Source organism: Nanorana parkeri, unplaced genomic scaffold (assembly GCF_000935625.1).
Source record: "Nanorana parkeri isolate BGI_ZX_2015 unplaced genomic scaffold, ASM93562v1 scaffold549, whole genome shotgun sequence".
Taxonomy (NCBI): domain Eukaryota; kingdom Metazoa; phylum Chordata; class Amphibia; order Anura; family Dicroglossidae; genus Nanorana; species Nanorana parkeri.
This window is the reverse complement of record NW_017306817.1, coordinates 977,746-995,361: the sequence shown is the minus strand read 5'-3', so window position 1 is coordinate 995,361 and position 17,616 is coordinate 977,746. Positions and strand designations below refer to the sequence as shown.

Below are 17,616 nucleotides of genomic sequence, written 5' to 3'. Positions count from 1 at the left end.
AAGATTCCGGTGTGCGTGAGAAGCCTGGGGCACTGGAGTGGGCAGGACACTGGAGCCACTGGAGTGGGCGGGGCATCGGAGATGGGCGGGGTCGGTACGATCGGAGGACGTCTGCTGGAGGAGATCCTCAGTCAGGTCGCAGCAGTGTTGGGTGCAGGCGGACGGGGAACACCGGATCTCTCGTAGAGTGATGAGAGGGTGGAACCAGCTCCGGGTGGCGCCATGATACCGGAGAATGGAAGCGGATCAAGATGTGTCCCTTAGAGAGCAGCTCTTCCACGACTGGGTCCGAGAATGCATAGTGAGTAGCGGCCAGCGAATGGTTAATCCAGGCAGGAAGGGGTGCAGGGTTAACCCGCTCGGTGCCGGAGCTCAGGGCCTGTGCTGGGGGAGGTTGTTGTGAGAAGTGGTGACCGCTGATCGGAGTTTGAGGGTGTCCTGTGTCACCTGTGGATCACTGAACTCACTACGTGTCAGCCATCGGGAAGCTGCAATTTGTGCCATTATCCGACCTCAGTGACCTGCTGCTACCCATGGCTCCATTTATTTCCCACTTCCAAACACCGGACTGTTGTGGTGGTGGTGGAATTCATTGGAACTGAATCTAACATTAAGTTGAAAATAGTTTCTGGTCAATCCTCATTTCAGTTTTGATCACTTTAATTAGGTCGCCATTCACACCTGTTCTGATGGCTTCAGCCGTCTCCCGTCAATGCACGACAAAATGAATCGCATTATTATCTATGGGGCACGTTTACACCTATGCAACATACTTCCGTGCCACTTTAAAACGGCGCAGGTGATTTCTGTAAGTGCATTTATAGCCCCGTAGATCTTGATGCGAGAGCATAAAAAATGCTTGTCTTAGCCTGTGCAACACAGTCCATGAGCACAACGAATCGTTTACAGCAAACAATAGGTGCAGCGGTGGCCTATGGATAGCTCTGTATCAGAGCAAAGAAACATGGGACACCGGCATTCCAAACTCATTGACATCCTTTATTGATGCATGTGGTAATCTCACATAGTGGCAACGTTTTGGGGTCACGCAGGATCCCCTTCATCAGTCATTGGCCCATGCAACAAGCTCCACCACTTAGCAATCTTGTTTTATTTCACCTTCACTGGCCAGAACAAAAACATATAACACATGAACAACTCTTACCAAAATGCATGGCAAATGCACATAGACTCAGGCCCCTTACACACGGCGCCCCTCCGCTCCCTTCAGAAGGGAATCTGTGAACGGACCCCTAGTGATCACAGCAGTATGGAACGGATGTTACTTTCATGACATCCGTGTCCGGTCATTTTTTTTACTCCATCATACACTGGAGCAAAAAAATCAACTGAACTGACCCATGTTGGGTGTGCGCGCAGCCACATGTAAGCGGACATGTGTCCATTTACATCTGGTTACCTCCGATCTGTCACATTTAGGTCCAAAAGGACACAAACATTCTCTCAGAACTGAACTGACTTGGAGGTAATCAGATGTGAATGGACGCCGGTCCCCTTTCCATCCAGCAGCCCATAGAGTTACATTGGCCTTCACATCAGATCCGTCTGAAAAACTGTCAGATGGACCTGATTGGACGGTCCGTGTGAAAGATTGAGATTGCTGCGTCTGAAGGCTGATCTCTACAACATTTCCAAATGCATGACCAGTATTAAGGCGCCCATTTGTCAGTGAAATAATCGTTTTTGTTTGAGTATTTGATACACATTACTCCAATGATCATTAGATATTGCGCAGTCGTTTTTTTTTTATCATTGTATCGGTTGTTGCGATTGGAGGATGGTTTGGTTGGATCTTTTGGGCTTCTATCATTGGCAGAAATCTTTTCCATCTCTTCCTGCGTATATCTGATAATATATGCACATTGGCCCTGTGATCTCGCACGTTGTCTCTGAGGACCTTCAAAGAATGCTTTTAGAACTAACTTTGACATCTTCTCTTTCCATAAGTTGTAAATAGTCGCTTTGCCTCCTGGTAGACTTCCTCGCCATTGTCCAATCTTGGCAGTGGTTGACCTCGCGGAGAATTACACCCGGGAGCCGCTATTGATCTCTTCTTAGTTGATGGTTTCTGATGTCGGTACATTTTGCTGAATATTGACACGCTTTCCATGGATCAATTGACTTCAGGCTAATGATGAATGGAAATGCTCAACTTGTCTTTTATGACTCCACGCTCAGTGCCACTGACCGCCCTCTGATGGGGGTCTACTCAGCTGATTTCCTGTACCATTTGGAATGGGGGGAGGGCTGTAGTGTCACCGGCAAGATACTGCTCTCGGCTAGGACAGATGCAGTCCTCCTGCTTGTTATTTCCTATGGTTTGCTCTAAGGGGTGATATCCGGTATTGGGTTAGAGCTGGTCTACAGTTGAGGATGGTGATGCAAATTATTTTGATGCGTTGTTGCAGCAAATGGATTGTGCATGTGTCAAATGATTACAGCAGACAATACCAGGACACTGGAGAATAACGTGCCCCCCCCCCCCCCCCCCGCTCTCCATTATGGAAGTGGGGAGAAACAAAGTGCTTCATAGACTGTTGGAGTAAGATGTTTGCTGAAGAAGCAACTTGCTTTTAATGTGAATAAAGGACCACTTGGTGGTGGCTGCCGTTTGCCAGCAAACAGCCAGAAGCTTGCCCTGGGACCAGAGCATTAAGCTAGTCATACACCTATAGATTATCTGCAGATTTTCTATGGTCAGATGGAAAAAGGGCAACAGATTCCTCCATCTACGCTAAACTATGTGGAATCTCCCACTAGGCCAAGCTTCAGTATCTTGCCCGTCGGCCCCGCTGGCTCTCAAAATGCCTGAATCCAATCAGATTTTTCAGGATATTTGACAGCCAGCAGGGATACTGAAGCCTGGCCCAGATTTCTCCATCCACACAGTTTAGCGTACATGGAGGAATCTATTGCACTTTTTCGATCTGACCATAGAAAGTCTGCAGATAATATATAGGTGTTTGGCCAGGCTTAGGTTTCATTCCCACAGACCCATATATAGGAGTATGGGCATACAGAGGAAAATATGCCTGCATATGCACTACCCGGGATCCGCAGCTGTTGCATATTTGTGTCCATAGGATTGAATGGACACTATACACTGTCAGCAGAGGTGCATGTGTAAACCAGCATTTACACATGCACATGTATGGGTGTACAGGTGAAACGCGAATAATTCGAATATTGTGCAAAGTTCATTTATTTCACTAATGCAACTTAAAAGGTGAAACTAATATATGAGATAGACTCATTACATGCAAAGCAAGATAATTCAAGCCGTGATTTGTCATAATTGTGATGATTATGGCTTACAGCTCATGAAAACCCCAAGAACCCCAAATCCACAACCTCAAAAAAGTAGATTATTACATGCAATCAATAAAACAAGGATTGTACATAGAACAATATCGGACCTCTGAAAAGTACAAGCATGCATATGTACTCAGTACTTGGTTTGGGCCCCTTTTGCAGCACTTACTGCAATTACTTTTGCACAATATTCTAATTATTCGAGTTTCACCTGTATATTCTGAATGCGCAAGTTTTGTGTTCAGAAATGTAACCCTGTGCACGTTCAAATGTCGGTACCAGCATACACCCAGGTACGTCGTTTTCTGTCCATACATTTATACACCTAGCTTTGCTCCTGAATATGTGTATGAGCCCTTACTCGGCAAGTTTTGGACCTCAGCGGATAGACCACTGCTTTCAAGCACAGAGCAAGGGTCCTTTACTTCAGCGAACAAGTTCTTCTGCTCTTTATAAAGAAGAGGAAGTGTAAGTGCCCGTTCACACTAGCCCGCATGCTAAAATGTCCAAAACTGAACTTCACCTTATCCTGCCAAGCATACTCAGGCGCCAAACTTAGGTAATATCCTTCTGTGTTTCTCAAGGGTTACGCAGTCTGTTGATCTGGTTGTCACTTTTCTAGTTTCCTGTCACTAGCTGATGTTGTCTTTATCAGCATCCTGCGTTGAGGACGCGCCACGCCATTATTCCAGCATGTGTGAGAAGTTCATTTGACAGCTAGTAACTCCTATGTACGTAATCGGGCTTAGGCAAACATTACTGACACTTAGCAGCCAAGGGAAAAAAAGGTTACAGACTTAACCTGTGCTAAGAATGGAAGGATGCCGCCATTCTTGGCACAGGAACACGCTCAAGCACTGAAACTGTTTTAGATTTCATTACTGTTTTCAGGTCTTTTAATGATTTCTTTTTTAGGGTTTCATTCTGTGGCTGCTGTGCATTTCAGGATCTCAAAGCTGAACCGCAGGCAGATCTTAAACAGTGGTTGATGCTGATATGTAAATGTACATTTAAATGCAAGTAGTTTTAAGTTCCCTCTAGCAGTAGAACTGAGACTGGGAGAAGGGGGACAGCACTAGGAGCCAGTAAAGTGTGCTGTAGTATACAGTACATGTGCTGACAAGGGTGGTGAAGAGCTTGTTGGTCTGCTGCTTCTCTGTCCAGTCATAGGCTGATATGCATTTGTAATGTGCACAGGGTAAGAAGGGCGAAGAGCTTGTCAGTCTAAAGCTGGTCACACACCTTACAATTTATCTGCAGATTTTCTGTGGTCAGATGGAAAAGGTGCAACAGATTCCTCCATCTACACTTATCTGTGTGGATGGAGTAATCTCCACCTGGGCCAATCTGTTGCACTTTTTCCATCTGACCACAGAAATCTGCAGATAATTGTAAGGTGTATGGGCACCTTTATGCTGCTCCTTCACTGTCTAGTCATAGGCTGGGGAAAGGGACCTAACCTAGATTTACTGATCTAACAGAAGTCAGGTGGTCATGTACCTGGCTATGCCGATAGGGCTGTCCAAATATCAGGACTAGGGCTGCAGATAACGATTATTTTCAAAATTGATTAGTTAGCCGATTATTGAGTTTGATTAATCGGATAAAAAAATAACATAAAATCCATTTTAAAAAATGGCTCCAATGATGGGACTACTAGTTTGTTTTGAGATTGTAGTCCATCACAGGAGCAAGCTTGGAGCGGTGGAAGTAAAAAAGAAAAAAAAAAAAGTGTGGTGTGCAATATAGTGAAATGAAAAGTGTGAAATTATACAGCAATGAATGCAGAATGGCACCGGCTATAGAGAACTACAAAACCTAGCAATAGTACATTATACAGAGCAATGCGGAATACCACCAGCTATAGAGGAATACAGCAAATCCCAGCAATAGTACATCATAGCTGGCGGTATTCTGCATTGCGCTGTATAATGTGCTATTGCTGGGATTTGTAGTCCTCTATAGCTGGTGGTATACGCCATTGCACCACTGTATAATGTACTATTGCTGGGATTTGTTGTACTCCTCTACAGCTGGTGGTATTCTGCATTGCGCTGTATAATGTATTATTCCTTGATTTTGTAATCCTCTATACAGCGCAATGCAGAATACCACCAGCTATATAGGAATACAACAAATCCCAGCAATACATTATACATACAGTGTACAATGTATTGCTGGGATTTGTATTCCTCTATAGCTGATGGTACGTTGCTCTGTATAATATACAGTACAATGTACCATCAGCTATAGAGGACTACAAATCCCAGCAATACATTATAGAGCAGCATGTGTGGGAAAGTGCAGGCTTACCTGGGCGGTCTTCCAGCAACTTTTTTCTGAGATCGGGCCTGTCTATCGGCGGCTGTCATCCCCCCCACACCTGCTCCTCCTTACTTCTTCTCCCCGCATCCCTGTGCCGATCGTGGATTTGGGCGTGTGGTGAGCGTGAGGCAGAGAGGAGGTGCGGCGTGTGGATGCGGTCAGGCGGGTCTGTCAGGGGCGAGCGTGAGGTGGGGAGGAGGTGTGGTGCGCAGCATGTGTGGAGCCGTGAACAGAGCCAACCAATCGGAAGCCGATTAATCGATTATTGAAAAAGTTGACAACTTTTTCAATAATCGATTATGTCGATTAGTTGTTGCAGCCCTAATCAGGACTAGATGGAATACCCGGCTGACAGCACTTGGTGGGGAGAAAGGAATGAAGACCTGTGGTTTTGTCCATCATCAGCAAAGCACGGGTCTACTTCAAAACACATAGTTGAAAGACATATATGGAATGAAGGAACAGGTCACCAGCACTCAAATTTTTAAATAGATATGTCCTTTTTAATGGACAATTGTGTCACAATAATCAACAAAGCTGACGTTTCGGGGCCGCGCAGGGTCCCTTTTTCAAGGCAGTATGTGATCACATACTGCCTTGAAGAAGGGACCCTACTTGAAGAAGGGGCTCTGCTATGTCCTATGAGGACATAGCAGAGCCTTCAAAAGGCTAGTTTAAAAACAAGGCATGGTAAGTCCGTAAATAGGCTAAGGTTAGCTGCAGCAGGGAGACCACAGGCAGCAAATCATGTGTCTGGGCCTTTGTGCTCTGCCTGCCTTCCTCTTTAAGGAATCTTTTAGAGACCCTAATGGCAAGGTTTCTGCATCTCCCACTTCCACATTCATTCCTTTACAGGATGGGGATCCCTGTTGGATATTAGATGTAGACTCTGGTTAGGAGTTGTGAGATTGCATGGTGTGGAGATCTGAACATTACACCATAATGCCTTGTTGAAAGCAACATGTTAAGATGTGTCTTTCTAAATAGTATTCCCGTTTGGTGAGTTTATTACAGGTCAATGTGTGCTATTTGTGTATTCGTTTTTTCCTTGATATGTGGACTTGTGTAGGCTTGTGCTTGATGTTCACTGCAGGAAATCAAGGTGTATCAGCATAATATTTGAGGTGGTTACATAATATCATTGATCCTAATACATTTAAATGGAATCTGCCTGTCTGAAAAGATGGAAGCTACCATTCTGGGACACAACTTGCAAGTGCTAGTTTGGGTTGCAGTGAAGCTGAGTCTATTCTGCTCCATTGCAAGTGATGGCAATATTGCAAACCTAGTATGGAGCATAGAATTAACAGAATGGCTTTTCCATCTAAGACTTCTTAAACGGGTATTTCACTTTGCTTTGTGGCTTCATCTGTTTTTTATTCTCCTCCATATGTGCACCTACTACCGGTGACCAGGACAAATAGAGAAAGACAATCTCCTTAATTGGGGACATGGACAACGACAAAATCTTACAGAGGTTCTAACCCCCTCAGCACTCTATCCACAACAAAAAAGATTGTGCCTTCAGATATACTTTGATGCTCAGCTCCAAGCAGCAGATAAATATGCTGTTGAAACAAATAGGAATTGTTTTGTAATCTTGTACAGCCAGTTTTATGATCCAGGCACCTCTGCCTGACAGCACAGCAAGATCCTTGACAGCCAGTGCAGCTGCAGCCCAGCTTAGTCAGAAAATTGCTATGATTCGACTACAGGACAACGGTGGAGCAGCAGAACACTGAAGAGTCACCCTTCTGCTCACTGTACGTGCCCCACTGTCGGCTCCTAGTGCTAGTCTTCCCCCTGACCGTGTGAGTGCTGCTCTATAGATGTTACATAATGCCGATAGCAAGACAAATGAAGCTGCTGTGCTGTGATGGTGCATTGCTTGTACAGCGCCCTGTAGAGGTGCTGGGAACCAGAATGTGACATCACTCCGGTCTAGGAACCTCTACACGGCATGCAAGAGAGCTGTAAGCAATGCACGTGTGGATGGAGCTCCTTCGCAGCCGTGGCTCCATCCCACCCCACCTCAAGCTGACACTCAGCGTTGGGCAGCGTAGGGGGAGTCTGAGGAGCCTCTCATCTAGAAAAGTGGAAGGCATGCGGTGACGCACTGAACACGGGGTCGCCACTCACTTTTGGGTCACGACTGACAAGTTGTGAACCGAGGCTTTAATGTGTTTTACCGTATGAAAAAACATATATGTAACTTCCTTACAGTATTTATCAGAAAATGGTAGGTTTAAATATTGTCTATTATTTCCTACTATCTAATCCTGAAAAATGAAACTATAAAGGTTTACTGAGGATTGTTTAACACTTCAGTAATCAGTATTTGCACTAAACAGTAGTTTGAAACAAGACCAAAGGTTATATAGGGTCTCTGTTTGCTAACAGTCTTGATGAGTCACGTGATTGCATTCCATGTTAACGTTCTATATATAAACATGGGAAGCGTTACATAAGATATAACCCCTGTGCTGATTAGTTTTTACCATTTTGGAGCAGAGCCATGTGTTTGTTACATGGAACTTTAATCCTCTAGTCAAGCATCACTGCTATAAACCTAATCTCTGTCAGGGGCCTGTGCGGATTCTGGTTATCAGATGATGCTTTATGGTTGGGGTGCTCACTTAATTTCATTCTTATGACAGGGCTGGACAAATCGCAAGAGCGAGGTCGTCAATGCCCCTTAAAAATGACAGCTGGCACCTACTTTTTAAGGTTTTCTCTAGTTATTGTCAATGGAGCTGGCTCCTGCATTCCATATCCGTTTGTCCACCCCTGTTTTAGGATAACATATTTTAATGGAGTACATCCTTGATTCTCTGTGTAGCTCACATTTTTGTGTAACAGAATGCTTCTGTATTTGTACATATTGGAATTATTTTCCTTTTTGCTTACTAGTACAAAATGGGAAAAGTATGCTTTTGGTTCTTCTCATAAACCTATTTTAAATACAAGTCCAGCTAAATGTGGAACTCCATTGTTGGCTGGAATCTTGACAAGGCTGGTTGCTTATCACCTCGACTTTTCATCCCTTCCTAAGCCATTATTTCCATACAATTCAGAAGCACATTAGTCAAGTCAACGAGCATGTAGCATATTCCTTGGCCTGACCAGTGGGCTTCTAAGCCAGGAAGATGTGGCTTCCAAAAATATGTCAGCCTTCGGTCATTTTCAATTATGCATTACTTTTTTTAGGACGATATGAAAGTCCTGCTGGGTACAGAGACCTAGTAATATCATGAAAACCAGTCTGCTATAGAGCTGCAGCTAACGATTATTTTCAAAATCGATTAGTTAGCCGATTATTAAGTTCGATTAATCGGTTAATCGGATAAACTATAAAATAAAGTTTAAAAAATGGCTCCAGTGACAGGACTACTAGTTTGTATTGAGGTTGTAGTCCATCACAGGAGCAAGCTTGGACCGGTGGAAGTAAAAAAGAAAAAAAGATAGTGTGGTGTGCAATATAGTGAAATGGAAAGTGTAAAATTATACAGCAATGCATGCAGAATGGCACCGGCTATAGAGGACTACAAAACCCAGCAATAGTACATTATACAGCACAATGCAGAATACCGCCAGCTTTAGAGCCATACAACAAATCCCAGTAATAGTACATAATAGTTGGTGGCATTCTGCATTGTGCTGTATAATGTACTATTGCTGGGTTTTGTAGTCCTCTATAGCTGGTGGTATTTAGCATTGTACCACTTTATAATGTATTATTGCTGGGATTTGTTGTACTCTTCTATCGTGAGGTGGGGATGAGGTGCGGCGCACAGCGTGTGGAGCTGTGAACAGGACCAACTGAACGGAAACCGATTAATCGATTATTGAAAAAGTTGACAACTTTTTCAATCGATTATAATCGATTATGTCGATTAGTTGTTGCAGCCCTAGTCTGCTATCTCTGTTTTATGGTCACATATCACCAGTGACACATGCTGCTACATGGGTTAACCATTGATGGCTGGCCAATGGGTAATAAGGTTTGACCATATGTTATGCACTTTGGCATTCAGATAACTAACTTTTTCAAAGTGTTCAAAAGTTATATATTTATAGGGGATGTTTTGATTCTGTTAACCCCTGGTGATATTGTGGATGACATCAAGCTGACCTCTGTGGTTTCTAGTAAACCTGTGGGAACAGAAATAAGAAAATTACCTTTGCTGGCCTGTCTTTGAAGGTGTTGGCTGATCCTGGCTTTAGAACCCAGTAAGTCGCTGACTTGGAACATGCATACAGCCAGTGAAGTCTAAGATGTCTAAACTCTCATACAGCCTGCCTTTTCTAGTTCGGAGACTCACAAGATAGTGAGGGGACCAGGAAGAGCGCTTTGTAGTCCGCATCAAGGTCAAATGGCTGCTCCCATATTTCTATCTTCTCAGGACACTTGAAGGCCAATTTTGTTTATTGGCTTCTTACCTGTCCAAATGTTACATTTGGACAGTTCACTTATTAGGAAAAGTAACATTTTTAGGGCCTGCCAGTGTCCAGATGAATGTTGCATTATAATGAAATAACTTGCTTGGCCCAGACATTGTAAGTAACTCTGAAGTGTCCAGTGACTGGACGCTGTCTACATATCAAACTTTATATAATCAGATAGGCTGTTCTCTACAGAAGTATTGGAGATTTAGGTAAATAATGCTCAAAACACTAATTACTCAGCAATGACTGTACCAATTTAGTAAAAGGGCCATCTTTTAGTGCTGTGATATTGTAAAGCATGACAGTTTTGCTCTGTTGGTGCATGTAGACATATTGTATGTGTTTTCTGACCTCATGCAAACTTGTAATGTGAACTGGTACAAGGCCTTCAAATGACAGTAATACTTGAGGTAGAGCCAGTGTCTTGAAGTCCTGTTTACCAAAGCCCTGAGGAATATTTATGATCTGTAGTCTTGTCTAATGCTTCTACGGTAGTAGACATTAGAACAACTTCTTTATTCTCTATGAACAGAGTAAAATCTTATGGTAGAGGTTATTCCATGCACATCCCACATAACTAATCTTCAGCAATGTTTAGATATCGAGTTCTCATTACAGCTGGGGTTTCTGGATGCTGAATAGCCAAATTCCCCACATAACTTCAGAATGACATTGTTCTTGCACTCGCTGCCAGCCCATCCCTGAATCCATCAGTCACATATGTACTGGCTTTACATTTTCTCTCTCTAAATCTGCAGAGTCTGTATATCTCCAGGCTGCGTCACATATTTTCCTGCACAGCATCAGCAGTGGTTCCGTGAAGTAACAGCTTTGTCATTTTGTATACCAGACGTGTATGGTCTCATCAGGGAGTTATTGTGCGTGACGAGGAAGGGATTCACTGGCGCGCAGACTGAATGCAGTGATGGAGACAAGAGCCGGGCAATTTCCAATTGGTCTGTGTGTTGCTGCATTGCTGTGTTCAGACAGCTAATGGTCATAGAATTCCTAGGACTTTCCAGCCTGTGCTTTCATCCCCCTGTTATGTCCCTGAGCAGTCTGCGACGAGCCCTGAATTTCAATCACTTTCTGCTGTCTGTGTATTAAACGCTTGCTTAGACGAGGTTTGAGCATCGCCAGCTCGTTGAGCAAGGTGACCTCAAATCTTTTTCATAGACGCGGCTTCTTGTTTCTTTCGATTCCCATTTTACACTCAATTTTCTTTTCTTTTGGGTGCGGATTTACCTCCTGAATGCCCTACCTATGTTATTCTTCAAGAACTCTATTATATACAGGGTGTTTGCAGTCTCCGACAGGCGTTCCCTGATGTCATTGTCAAAGCAGCATTTGTTATGTTCAGATTGTCGGATTATTTTATATTTATTTTTGCTGTAGCACCAGCGCGGTGTAATAAAGCCCCGGGTCAGGGTGGCCTCCGGAAATGTCACCCTGTTCATGAACTTTCAGTTGCGTCACATTCGTTCAGTTTTTTTAAAATGATTTATTTATTTTTGGTTTTGTCAAGTTACTGGTAGGTTGATATTCCTATTTTGTTTTTGTGTTCCTTGAAGTTCCCAACCCAAAATGTCTTACTGCTCATGTTTCGTTTCCTGTCCTATCCTAAAAAGAAAAGATCCTAGATGGAGATTAAAGACAAATCCATGCAGTTGACAAAAAAAACTACCCTTGCAGTGCATTGCAAGTGTTAACTGCTCATATATTTCTAGGGAAATGAAGAGGATTTTTTACTTACTATACCACCACTCCCCCAGTGGGCAGTGCTCCCCTTTCTCCCCTCTGCTCGTGAATTGTGCCTCCTGATTACATCAGTGGGCCTGTGACTGCTGGAGAAGAGAGGGAAAAAGGCTGTGGGCACAGGTCTTGAGCCAGCGGGAGCAGGGAATCATGCAAGTCAAGTCCTTTACAAAGGACCCTTGGACAAGAACGAGCAGTTAACCCTTGCAGTGCTCGGGCAGACTCACTGCAAGGGTAGATTTTTTTTTTCCCCTTAACGAGTTGGCCGGACAAATCTTAGGAGCCAGGTAGCCTACGCACATTAAAATAACAGCTGGGGTCTAACTTTTCAAGGTCTTTCTCTAGTTTTTTTTTAAATTCTTTATTGACTAATACATTTCAACAGAGAACAATAACAGTAATGGTGGCAAGTATACAAAGTCCACGGGTTCCGTAGTGAAAACGGACTTCACCGTATTTTAAATAATCAAACTTATAAAGTCATAACATTGAAAACCTAGTCATTTTTCGGTACACAATCATTGCTTCCATCTAAGAATTCGTAGAGAACCACGCCTGTATATGGGAAAGCCCCTTGACTATATATGATACAGGTGAGCAGCCACGTCTTGAGGTCAAAGGAAAAGGCAGTAGGAAAGAGAATGAGAGAGAGAGAGGAAAAAAGGTCGGGTCCGGGCAGAGCCTGAGGGTCACATCAGGAGTCTTGGTCTCCACGGAGGATAGTAGCACTTGCATCTAACCAGAGGTATGCATTCATACAGAAGAAGTCAAGGGTGGATGGGATTCCCCCTTGCTCAGAGTTGGGAGAGCGGATGAGGGCATTATGGACAGGTCCTGTAGCTCAACCATGGCCCCCAGGTGGCATTGAATTTACCTTCCGTATTCTTCAAGGAGGCTGTTAGATCCTCCAACTGGTAGATGTCCTGATTTCTGGAGAGCCATAACTGAACAGAAGGTGGCTGGGGATCCCGCCACTTCAGGGGTATACACACTCTAGCAGCATTCAACAGATGGTATGTTAAAGAGTGTCTATATTTGGAGATCGGATGTGGGGTTAGGTGGAGCAGACATGCAGCCGGGTCATCCCTGAGGTCCGGCCCTATCAGAATCTCTACAATCCCCAGTACCCACTCCCAGAAGGGTTGTATTTTGGGAGGTTTTCTCTAGTTGTTGGTGTTAATGGAACTGGCTTCCATTAAAAAATTTAAAACACACACACACACACACACACACACACACACACACACACACACACACACACACACACACACACACACACACACACACACACACACACACACACACACACACACACACACACACACACCTTAGACATGTGCAAAGACTAAAAATTAATTTCAGATGAAATGAACGAAAACTAAAAACGTTTTCATTTTTTTCATCAAACAAAACACATTTTCATGCTATTCTGGATTCAGCCACTGGCGTGTTCCTGAGGCGGGGCGCATGACGTCGTATAACATCGCACGTGTTGGGCGCCACCATCTTGGTGTATACCTCTGGTATACACCAAAATGGCGGCGCATATATCGGCGTGTGACGTCACGCTCCCTGCCTCTAAGATGGTGGCACGCATTCGCAGAACGTGCCGGTGGCAAACATGGCCGCCGCACATTCTCAAACAAATTACGTGCCTGAATACATTTTTCGTATATTCGGACACATAGTAATTCATTTAATTTTATGTTCTGCTTTTTATTTTTACTTTTCTAGATGCACTTACTTGAAAAAAGGAATCGGCATGACAACCTGACACTTTATTTTTATAGACTCTATTTTAGCTTGACATTTATTGTTTACCACTTGTTTGCCTTCTGTCTTATGTAATAAGAATACTTATATTGTGCCTACAAGTTTTATTTTATCATACTTTTTAATGTTTCTTTGGAGTTTAAAGGAGAACTATGGGGTTAGGGCTTTTCCACATAGTTCTCCTTAGGGTAACGGGAGGACACAAACTAGCGTCCTCCCGTCACCCTAAGCTCTGTATACCACTACTGAGACGCCACAGTATCTAGATGCAGTGCTAGCTGTACCCTCCCCCGTCCGTTCCGCCAGTCAGCGCTGGCGGGAAGGGGGGAATCCAGCCCCTCCCCTGCCACGGCAGAGAGCCGTGACAGGATCGAGAGGTGAGCGAACGCCGGTATATGTTCGCTCACCTCCCGATCTACTGAGCCGACCTGTGACAGTCTCATTGTCACAGGTCGGCTAGAACTATGTGGTAAGTGAAAAGCACTCACCTCATAGTTCTCCAAAATGGGAGTCTTTATTGGAAAAAATGGGTGTGGTCACTGAGGGGCGCTGTAAAGCTTTCTTGCACAGGGCGCCTAAAGGCCTAAGGCTGGCTCCGGGTCTCTGCATTCCCCACTCTTCCCCAGTACTAAAAAGAAGTTTAGATTTTAGATTTACTTTAAAATGAATCTGGTTTAAAGATTTTCAAGCACATATCATTGTGAGTTCTGTTCCGTGAGAGGGAAAAGAAGACAGTTGTCGGTCTCCTAGGATAATTTAAAATGTGGAATGTGCATATCTGGCTGATCTGTTTTAAAAGCCCCCATGTAAAGGTGCTCATACACCTTACAATTATCTGCAGATTTTCTGTGGTCAGATGGAAAAAGTGCAACAGATTGGCCCAGGTGGAGATTACTCCATCCACGCAGATAAGTGTAGATGGAGGAATCTGTTGCACCTTTTCCATCTGACCACAGAAAATCTGCAGATAAATTGTAAGGTGTATGGCCAGCTTTAGGACGGCTTTAATGTAAACTTGTACTTACAGGTATTTGTTCATTCAGAATTGGGATCAACTTTTTAACTGATGTGCAATCTATTGCCTACTGGGAAATCAGTGACACAACATACAGATGATGCAATATTGTCAAATCTGTGACCGGATGAGCGTACAGCTTGCATGCAGTCTGATTTCAGGCACTTGTGTTTTTGCAGATCCATGAGTAATAGTCAGATTTGGAGAATTAAACTTACAGGGTTTAGTAGAGTACCTTAATTGCATTTTCACCCGTAGCCCATGCTTTGTAGTGATGTGACCGATTTGGATGCTGCTATTAGGGATGCACTGATACCGGTATTTCGGTACCAAGTACCGACATTTTTTTTTTCCCCGAGACTTGCCGATACCAAATACCGAGTACCAGAAGTCCCATTCAGGAAGCCGCCCCAACGCTTCTCGTCACTATGAGAAAGCAGGGAGCTGGCTTGCTGGCCAATCATGGAAGCCCGGCACCGTGTAATGACGTGGCGCCTGGCTTCCTGATTGGCCAGGGAGCCGGCTCCATGCTCCCTCGTCGTGAGGTGACGAGGGAGCATGAAGCCGGCTTCCCGGCCAATTGGAAAGCCGGGCGGCGCGTCATTACACGACGCCTGGCTTCCTGATTGGCCAGCTTCTCAACCAATCAGGAAGTCGGGCAGTGCTCACAAGTGACGAGGGAGCATGGAGCCGGCTTCCCGGCCAATAATGGGTATCAGTGATGTCTACAGTCATCTTGCCGTTGTTATGGTCAGCTTGTTTTATGCCTTTTCTGTGGTTTATGTGTATCTGGGTTTATCTTATTTTGTTTTGATGTCCATTTAAGTAAAAGTAAGTTCTAATTTTATTCTGGTTTTCTTGGCAGATCTGCACCTTACTTTTCGCCACACTCTACCTCCTCTCCTATATGGTCATCACCAAGTTCAAGAAACATGCCGATTTCACCACAGGTGAGTCACTCGCTCAACTTAGCGTTTGCACATTCTAAAGGTCAAGTTGCATGATCCACAGCTACCACTGTACCTATGCTTACAATCCTTCACAGTAATAATAAAAGACTAAAGAATACAAAAACGTGGAATATTAAACTGTGCTTTGGGCTGGTATACACAAGCTAGGGAGGCTATAAGGGCTCTCAGGTGGTCTGTATGGGCTCTCGGGGGCTGTAAACAAGCACAATTATTTGAAAGCTATGCATGCATTAACAAAGACCTGCATGAGTAAGGCACAAACATTATAAGTCATGGAAAAGGTGCCACAGCATGTTTATCAAAGCTATTGTGTATGAAACGGTACCAGATTGTCACTCACATGTAAAAATATTCGCTCAGAGACGGAGTCTCTGTGCAGCCGCTGCTTGCAGAACCGGACTGTCAGGTGCCGCCTCACATGCTGAGCAGCGGGAGATAAGCGGTGATGACAGTTCCTCATTGTTCTGCCATAGAACACTGCCCCTAGTGAATATACACTAGAAATATGACATCCTAAGCCAGCACATGCACCCTGGTAGCATACTGGCGCCTTTACAGTGGCTTCAGCCGATTTCTGACAGAACATCGGACCTGGGATCGTGTGCCAGCAGAAAGGGCCCTGTGTGCCATAGGTTCGCCATCACTGCTCTAGGAGAAGATGAGTCGACACAGGCAAGTGGTTCACGGTGACAGAATCACTGTGTAACATTGTGCCAAAGCCAGCTCCAAGCAAGACATCATAGCAGCATTCCTTTGCTCCAGGGTTTAAAGGCTTTGATTGAACGTAGAGATCAGTTTCAGCTACTTAAGTGTAAACAGAATTCAATAGGTTGACCAAAGCTTACCAATTCTTAGATGGTGGCTGCATTAGTTTATTTTATTTTTTTAGGCTTTTTTCCCCCTTTTATTTTCATCTGGTGATCCGACCAGTAAGACTGTTCTTTTTCGCCTTCCTTTTACCAGACAAAACTGTACAGCAAAAGAGGGTTGAGACAAACCATTTAACACTGACAGGGGTTCTTACAATAGTAAGCTTTTATTCATTCATGTAAAATCTTTATCCCAAAATGAGACTTAACAGGCGAAAATAAAGAAAAAGAAAAGTAAAGTTTAAAAAAAAATTGAGAAAATCACTGCAAGGGTTAAGTGCTCATTTTAATCTAAAATAAAAAAATATATGCTCACCCAATCCCGGCTGCCCGATCCCCGGGGTCTAAGGACCTGTGAGGACATCACATCTTTTCACTTGCATTGGATGTGAGGGCGCCGACGGACATTCAACAGTCGGAGAGATGAGCGGTTCCCACTGTGGGATCGAGGATCGGGGAGTATATCCTTTTTTTTTTTTTATTTTAGCCCCTAGACCAAAGCAAGCACTTAACCCTTGCATATCCAACCTAAAGTTGGATATACTTTAAGTTCTGGCATTTTTTTCTCCATGTGATTTTGAACAAAATTCACATTTTTACATGCTTTCCCTTCTGTATTTATGTAAACGTGGATATTTATAGGAAATGGGTAAGCCACTGGAGCAAGGGTACATTTAACCACTACAGTCAATCATACTATCAGATTGCCTAACGGCTGTTGAGGTGTATGCCTCACAGGGAGGGCATTGTTTTTAATTGGATGACGGAATCAAAGTGAAGGAACAGCAAGGCACAGTCCTGAGCAGAAGGTTACTTTGAGGTAAAATGGCTGACACATGAATGTACAATACAAACCTTAATACACAATGATAAAGTTGGATATCACTAGAAATTAGGGGAAATTCCACCTTTTATTGGTGTCGCCAGGATGACTGCCCCATTTGGAGATTTTCCCAAACCTCCTGTCCTGGTGACAACTGTAAAACCTTTTGATTTCTACTTATCACTAGTACAAATGGTGAGGTAGAATTTCCCAAAAGGGGGAACAGACAGAAATCAAAACCTAACGTGGGTTCTAACTCTTTCTCACTATATAAAAAAAAAAAAGTGTTTGCATTGCAGTTTTAAT

The 17,616-nt window shown here is 43.8% G+C and overlaps 1 protein-coding gene across 2 annotated transcripts in view; it reads left to right on the top strand.

The window, feature by feature from the left end:
• Positions 1 to 200: 200 nt before the first annotated feature.
• The window catches only part of LMBR1L (limb development membrane protein 1 like), a 72,591-nt gene continuing 55,175 nt past the window's right edge, over positions 201 to 17,616 (top strand). For both annotated transcript variants that reach the window (XM_018561894.1, XM_018561893.1), the window contains exons 1-2: positions 201 to 301; positions 15,513 to 15,597. In XM_018561894.1, the coding sequence (XP_018417396.1) occupies positions 236 to 301; positions 15,513 to 15,597 (151 nt within the window). In that variant the 5' untranslated portion in view covers positions 201 to 235. The remainder of the gene's footprint in view (positions 302 to 15,512; positions 15,598 to 17,616) is intronic.